Source organism: Apostichopus japonicus, chromosome 16, assembly GCF_037975245.1.
Source record: "Apostichopus japonicus isolate 1M-3 chromosome 16, ASM3797524v1, whole genome shotgun sequence".
In the NCBI taxonomy this organism is placed as follows: Eukaryota; Metazoa; Echinodermata; class Holothuroidea; order Aspidochirotida; family Stichopodidae; genus Apostichopus; species Apostichopus japonicus.
Genome location: NC_092576.1, coordinates 42,172,906 through 42,181,672, shown reverse-complemented (window position 1 = coordinate 42,181,672; position 8,767 = coordinate 42,172,906). Strand labels below are relative to the sequence as shown.

The window sequence follows — 8,767 nt, the reverse complement described above, 5'->3', positions numbered from 1 at the left end:
AGTTAATAGTAACAAGCTAGGAGAGGCAAATATAAACTCATGTATATAAACAATCGTATCCAAGCGACTAGTGTATATATTTTTCCTATCACTTTCGCATCGACATTGATTAACAGTTAAGAATGGAGGTTAAAGTCCTTTCGTCAATTATCTTAGCAATATGTATCCTTAGCGCAAACAATATAATAGTCAATTATTGATCACGACTTGGTAGTGATACATACATTTCAGGAATAACCTTGGCGAAAGTAAGAGCACATAGGATAGGCAAATGTTATATCAAAGACACGCGACCTTTCAAGTGCATATGTTTTTTTTTTTACTTTGAGATACCAGTATAAGTTAAACGGCATGACGTTGCGATCATAGCATGATATTCTCTAATGGCAAACTAGAGATCCTGCTATAGCATATACGATTAAACCAACTGATAAATCTACGCAGTCTTTCATTAGAACGTTTTCTCTTCTCTCCAAATTTCAGATGCCGATGATTTTAGGTAGATTAACTATACTCCTTGCTCTTTTTACTGTGGCTGAAGGTAAGCTATCTATTGAGGTGATCTTCTAAAGTCCTTCAGCGGATGAGTTAATCTAGAATATATTTTTAAAGTAGTATTGGTTAGCGAAAGGAGCGCAGTATCTATTTATGATAGCCTAGCATAAATATATATATATATATATATATATATATATATATATATATATATATATATGTATATATATATATATATATAGAGAGAGAGAGAGAGAGAGAGAGAGAGAGAGTAGGTTGGCGTCTATCTTGGCGCAGAGTGCTCTATGTCCATTGGACAGAGCGGAATATATGTTGATACTAGATGAGACTAGTGGAACACTAGTAGTTGTAACTCGGAGTTTCACGCTTTATTGCGATCTTCAGACAACTGGTAGCTTCAGGTTATGCTCCATGAATATATAGGATCCTCGTCGGGATTACCGGGGATTGTGCGGTTGTTGGTGTATTGAGAATACACCTACAGCCGAACACCGAAGAAAGTCTTACAAACCCACCAACAGAACGGACGCAAAAGAGAATACACCGGCAGAACAAACACTTTCTACCCAATTCACAAACAGATTGCAGTAACTACGGTTAATCTTTAATGTTTGTACCACAGTAAAACCTGGATCGTGCTGATAAATTTGATACATTGGTAGCATGTTACATTTTGTTTATTCCACATATCTTCTGTTATTACTATAGTACTGATAGCACGTTATACCGATATAGCAGCTTGATCCACTTTCATACAACAGTTACTGTGTTCTCTGTGTATCGGTTGCATATTTATAATACTGTCAAGAACTTGAAATTAACAGTTATTCTTATTTCTTTCGTGACCTTTTGATATTTTATGAAACATGAGGTTTTACTGGTGACTATGTGCAAATGAATGTACATGAGATACATCTTGTTCAACGGCGTTTCATTTTGGAAGTATCGGATTAACATTGGATAGGCAAACAAACGAACCATGCATGGAAACCAGAATCGATGTTTTATGTTAAAAAAATAAGATATCTATTTGTTTTGCAGGCAACGGATGTGAGAGCCAGCAGATCGTAGAAATTGGAGGAAGATCAATTCTGAATTGCTCCTTTAGTGAGGGTTTTGTTGGAATTATGTGGTATAATTCTACAAATTTTGAAGACGATCCACCAATATTAGTCTTTCAACATTCAGAAAAAAGTGGACAAGGCTACGCATCAGGGGAGTTTGATATTTTACCCAGTGGATCATTGATTATCAATAATGTTTCGATTATGCATGAAACAGTCTTCGTGGTTTCTCAAATCATCAATTTCAAAGATCCGGTAAAATGGCATTATGTCAAGGTTATAACTTATGGTAAGAAGACTTGTTTTCCCTTCCAATGCAAAATATATAAAAAATGTTTTCTTATTCTCTCAACTGGCAGGAAATAACTATTATCGGTGATGTAACATGCAATAAGTTGAACATTTAGATCAATAATTGCAATTTATAAATCTTTGCCTGTATGAAGGTAAATTATCTGTTTAGATTTCTAGGTACAACTTAATTCTATTTACACATATTTACAGTTTATTACATGCCCAATATAAATTTAACTTAATATATATATATATATATATATATATATATATATATATATATATATGTATATATATATACATATATACATATATATATATATTGTTTACCGTGTCTTGGTGGTAAGAATTGAAAAGATCCGTCGTAAACACAATCCGCTGTTTGAAAAATGTATAATTGCCTCCAAAATATCTTCTTAAGCAAACACAAGTTTATTAAGACGACAGTGTACTTTGTTTCTCACTCTCTCGCTCTCTTATTCAGAACATTCATTATATTCGAAGTAACATTATTAATACATTATCGACTGGGTTACTATCCTTTGCTAAATCATCATCTTCTAACATTGAATCAAAATCTTAACGTTGCAGCGCAATAGTTGACGATTAAAACGCACCATTGCTTAAAATGTTAGAGTAATCATGGTTTTGCCATATAACCTTTCTTAACAAAGACACGTTGTGAGAAACATATGGTGAAATTGACTGCATAATAACGCAGGACATAAAAGAACATATTATATGTTAGAGCTTCAAATTTTCTAGTTAGTAATTTCCTCAAAAAAAACAAAAAAAAACATGACATTTAATGAAAATACAACATACTCCTAGCTTTACCAAAATGAAGGGTAATAAGCGAATCCAGTTCAAACTCCAATTTATCGTTGTAGGTATACTTTCTTTTCATTCATATAACGAACTTCATAAGTGAAATTGTTTTAATGCAATAGCTGTTTAATCAAAATGCATGGAGATACAATTTCCTAGTATTATTAAAAATCGTACATCTTAATACTAAAAGATTTTACAAACCAAATTTGAGTCCACACTCAATTTCTCTTTCTCAGTTAAACCATCAGCAACATTTGCAGTGATTCGAGAATGTAACGGGAAACAGCATTGCTTTCTGGGAAGCAGCAAGATTTCTTCTTCATTGAATTGCTATGTGAATAATGCAAGACCGAAAATTAAACTATTCTGGATCGAACCTTTTCATGAGGAAGATAAAAATGTTACAAAAGAGCACAGCACGGATTACAACGGTTTAACATTTTCTTCTGCCGCAACCACAGAGTATCTCCCCAGTAAAAAGTATTTTCTTTCCCTTCTAGCTTGTTCAGCAACTGATCCATTAATGCTTCTCCGGGAAGACATATCTCTTGTTTTAATTCAAAACGAAGCTAAGTTTGTAGGGAATATGGAAACATTAAAACTGTACTTTGAGGTGGGCACAGTTGCGAACCTTCCTTGTCCATCTGGGTCGGGAGTTAATGCTGTCCTATGGCAGATGTCTCGTAGTTTGGAAGATGATAGACAAGCCCTGGCTTACAGAATGTCCGTGCTCCATGTTGACGTGATAATACCGCTTTCAGCTGCTGGTGTAGAACTGCAAAATGACGGAGATTTAATCATACGAGGAATCCAACCGCAACACGAAGGGTTTTTCTTTTGCATAGTTAGGAGTATGAGGAAAGAGAGTATACGTTCTTATGAAGTCATAACCCAAGGTTCGACATGATAACTTTGGTTTAAGGAGCCTAGCAAATAATGAATTCTGAAAGTGATTTTGTAATATACGGAGGCATATTCATAGCACAATGGTGACCAATTTAAAGGATCTCAAACAATAAATTACGTTGAAAACAGCATCTTAGTTCATTATCCCTTATGATCGCATATAAATAAAATAAAATAAACATAATGTTTCTTCATTTTTGTTTTTGTTTTCCTCATGTCGCTAAATGCAATTTTGTTGCTACACTGACACCAATATCGTGCAAGCTGTATCTAGGTCTGGTAGTGCACATACTACATATCATAACCCAAAGTAATAAATCAATGATAACATATTTCAAAACGATGTCAAATAATTTGGCTAAAGTATCCTACTAATATAATGTTTTTGTTGCTACTGATCTAGTGACCCCAAGTCCGTCCCATCCTGTGGTAGACGAGTGCAATCATCAACAGTATTGTGTGATTGTTGTTGAACATGGAGACACGTTGATATGCAGATTATTGGGAATCCGTCCAATTACCCACTTGGAGTGGATACCAAGCGATCAACGATATCAGAGTATGCTTCAAAACCAAACACTTCAAGTTATTCCCAACGGAGATACGTCCGATGTTTATGTGACGGTTCGACTCTTCTTAACTCAATATATCGATGACCAGACTACAGTTGTGTGTCGAACAAAAGGACTAAATTCTGATATGTGGGATATGAACGCAATTGTCGACCTTCGCTTTTTTCAAGGTAACAAAAAACTGGATTTGATCCTTTAATTTCAACATCTAGGGCTTTAAAATAAGTGAAAAAATATGTGTGAATTTTTCTTTTGTGTTTAAATATCCTCTTTGATTTTTTTTAAAAGGAGAAACAAACAGAGAAATTGCTACTGTCCTTAGTGATATGAAAAACATTCTTCTAGGATGGGTTATTCTAGTATTCTAAAAGATAATATTTAACAAAAAAATTGTTTGAAATGATCGAACCAAAGATTGTAGTATTTGTTGCAATGTTCTTTCTTGTTACTGTTATTCTTCATCGGTGTATCTTTATTTCTTCCTCGTTGTCTCTCAAGAAGGCTTAGTCGTAGATGACAGTCCAACCAAAAACCGCGCCATCCTTTGGGTTATTATCGTGTCTGCCGTTGTTTTCATCATCATTGCTATCATCCTAACACGAGCTTCCGTCAAATACAGAGGTGAGTGTTTATATATATATATATATATATATATATATATATATATATATATATATATATATATATATATATATATATATATATATATATATATATATATATATATATATATATATATATATATATATATATATATATATATATATATATATATATATATATATATATATATATATATATATATATATATATATATATATACATATATACATATTTACATATATATATATATATATATATATATATATATAAATATATATATATATATATATATATATATATATATATATATATATATATATATATATATATATATATATATATATATATATATATATATATATATATATATATATATATATATATATATATATATATATATATATATATATATATATATATATATATATATATATATATATATTTATTCGTTCGTTTAATATTTATCTACCGGCCTCCATATTCCGAAGTTCATCCGGTCACCACTTCAACTTTTTTTCCGAGAATTCAGTGATCTCCTTGAAGACTGTGTGCTTTGTCCTGAAAACGTATTCTTTTTGGCGATTTTAATATCCATGTGGATGATCACACTAGCACTAATGCTACTAAATTTACTGATATTTTGAATACGTTTAGTCGCAATAAGTATTCATTCCATCTGGAAAATGCAAAAAAGTCCTATTATACATCAACCAGCCGGGACTGTGAAGGCGACACCAAGAAACTATTTACTGTTGTAAAGTCATTGTGTAATAAAAAGCAAGTTGTTTCTTTTTCGCCATACCAGAATACTATGGAACTTGTTAATGACTTCGGACAATTTTTTATATCTTAAATTGATAAAATTAATGCAAACATTGATGCCATTGTTAGTGGTCCTTTTGAACCTTATTTTCGACAGCATTTCCAATCGAAGTTGACTGGGTTCAAGCCACTTTCTAATGATGAAGTTCGCACAATTATCAAATCCTCCAACACGGCTACCTGCAATCTTGACCCTATACCCACTTAGTTACTTAGAAAGTGTCTGGACCCCCTTTTGCCTATATTGACTACCATGATAGATCTTTCACTTAAAGATGGTAATGTTCCTGACAAATGGAAGATTGCTACCGTTACTCCATTGTTCAAGAAAGCAGTTTGGATCATATCTATTCTAATTATAGACCAATAAGTGATTTGAGCTATGTTTCCAAGTTAGTTGAACGAGCTGCAGTTAATGCGATTGTCTCACATTGTTCATCACATGCTCCTTTTCCTGATTGCCAATCTGCGTACAGGCAAAATCACTCTACAGAAACTGCACTTATGAAAGTACATAGTGATATATTGATGAATATGGACCAACAACAATGCACTCTTTTAATCCTGTTGGATTTGAGTGCAGCGTTCGATACTGTTAACCATGATATTTTTATTTACATATTGCGTACCCAATTTGGTATTGTTAATAATGCACAAAAATGGATTGGTAATTATCCGTCTTTCAGAAAACAGCATGTATCTTTAGAAAATATCTCATCGAAAGATTTTTCTTTGAATTGTTGTGTACCACAGGGCAGCTGTCTCGGTCCTGATATTTTTCTTTGTCATGTTTCTCAGTTGTTTGCCATTGTCTCTAAACACCTTCCTAACGCACATAGTTATGCTGATGATACACACACACACACACACACACATATATATATATATATATATATATATATATATATATCAATAATAATAATAATAATAATAATAATAATGATAATAATAATAATAATAATAATGATAATAATGATAATAATAATATATATATATATATATATTTATTATATGTATATATATATATATATATATATATATTTATTTATAAAAAACATATATATATATATATATATATATATTTATTTTTATATTTATTTATTTATTTATTTATATTGAACAAATAAAGATCAACACACCACAACGATTACTGTACATTTCTGTTGTAAACCAATGCAGTGTAAATTAATGTTTAGTATTGAGTTAGAAAAGGCCACGAAAGGTCAATTCTATAATAAAATTTGAGCACCTTTTCTTAATTCATTCAAAACTTCCTGTCTTCATCATACCCTTTAAACAGCTAACAGAAAAACGTCAACGGAGTCTCAGAATGTAGACAATGAAGAGGTGAGCATAAAATAGTATTTTGTTCTTCCTAAATATAACAGAAAATGGTATCCTCTCATAAAAAGAAAGTAATTAATCTCACAGTCCTTTTTATCACATACTAAAAGACATTTAACCTTATATATAGCATTGAACCCTAGTTATAACTTTGGATCTAAACCTTGTAGGGCTTGTACAAACGGGGTGCTTGTTTATCATAGTTGAGTTAACCTCGCATAAATATCTGCAGCGGAAGCATGCGATTCTGTTAATGTCTATTCTCCCATTATTTGTGTTAATTAGTTGTAGCAATGATAACGCAGATGTTGTATAATTACTTTTGTTTAAACCAGTTGGTTCTCTAAGATTCACAGACCAGCTATAGGCACAAGAGACCACCCGAACACTACTACATATACGCCGGTTTATTAAATGCATGCTCAAAGGATTTAAGGCTAACCAATTCCACTTCTTGTAGTTTTCAATAACTTTGAGCCATAGAAATGAAGGATAATATGCAGATGTTATTCTCGCCCTCTCTCTTTTTTCAGATGGCACCATTGAAAGTACTTGAACATCCAACAGAAGAAAAACAAGTCAATGACGAAAACAAAGCAGGTATGTTGTTTCGAATTGATATAACATAATAATAACCATTGATTATGTTTGGCGTAAATTTGACAGTTATTTAATAAATATGAGAAAAGCAGTAGAAAATCTGATGATATGCTCTGCTTGAAACTTTATTCTTTCACATATCGAGTATTGTTAAAGCTCTCAGCCTCTGATTGAAATATATGGAAGCGTAGAAGGGACATTGCATTGACGAGTTACCGAATTGACAAAACGACAATTATCTGCAAATTGACTAGTTGATTCGTTATCTCGTCAAAACGTCAATTTTCTGAATTTTGTCAGTTTGTCGAAATGATAGTAACTGTGCATTTCGTCAATTTGCAGAAAACTGATGCATTGACGAAATCCGATATCTCGTCAAAACGTCAATGTTCTGAATTTTGTCATTTTGTCGAGATGGTAGTAACTGTACAACTCGTCAATTTGCAGAAAATTGATGCATTGACGAGATCCGTTATCTCGTCAAAACTTCAATTTTCTGAATTTTGCCACGTTACCACCTCGTCAACTCGTCAATTTGCAGATAATTGTCGTTCTGTCAAGTCGGTAACTCATCAATGCAATGTCCCTTCTACGCTTCCGTAGAAATATCATTCACTGAAGTAGTGTAAAATATGTGTGTGTATATATATATATAAATATATATATATATATATATATATATGGGAATTCACATATTCTTAGTTCTCACTTACCTAATTTAAATATTGTGTCTCACTCGAGATTCAGCCTCTCTCTTAATGCGGCAGTTATTTAACAGCATATCTGTTATTCCTATATATTATTTCTATAAACGAACCACGGACCTTTGTTTACCGGGCCTAAGTTGATATCTGGCGATCAAATCATGCTTATATTTATATAATATAATATAAAATATAATATGTTGATAATAACAAATCTTGTTCGAAATGAAGAAAATTAAGACGCTATTTTGTATTAGTATTTGTCAAAAAATCTAACCACAACGATTACTGCTCATTTCTGTAGTAAACCAATGCATTGTATATTATTGTTTAGTATTGAGTTAAGTAAGGTCACGAAACGGTATCCAATAAAATATTAAAATATGAGAGTAACTGAATAACTTTCTCATGCCCGTATAACAGCTAATAGAAAGACGTCAACGAAGTCTCAGAAGACATTGGAAGAAGACACTGAGGAGGTAAGCATAACATAGTATTTTGTTCTTCCTAA

At 31.9% G+C, this 8,767-nt stretch overlaps 1 protein-coding gene across 1 annotated transcript in view; it reads left to right on the top strand.

Annotated features, from left to right (window-relative positions):
- The window catches only part of LOC139982655 (uncharacterized), an 81,139-nt gene that overhangs the window by 15,133 nt on the left and 57,239 nt on the right, over positions 1 to 8,767 (top strand). The window contains exons 2-9 of the mRNA XM_071995665.1: positions 484 to 541; positions 1,558 to 1,869; positions 2,942 to 3,601; positions 4,015 to 4,353; positions 4,682 to 4,804; positions 6,909 to 6,955; positions 7,486 to 7,552; positions 8,680 to 8,735. Coding sequence (XP_071851766.1) covers positions 484 to 541; positions 1,558 to 1,869; positions 2,942 to 3,601; positions 4,015 to 4,353; positions 4,682 to 4,804; positions 6,909 to 6,955; positions 7,486 to 7,552; positions 8,680 to 8,735 — 1,662 coding nt within the window. The remainder of the gene's footprint in view (positions 1 to 483; positions 542 to 1,557; positions 1,870 to 2,941; positions 3,602 to 4,014; positions 4,354 to 4,681; positions 4,805 to 6,908; positions 6,956 to 7,485; positions 7,553 to 8,679; positions 8,736 to 8,767) is intronic.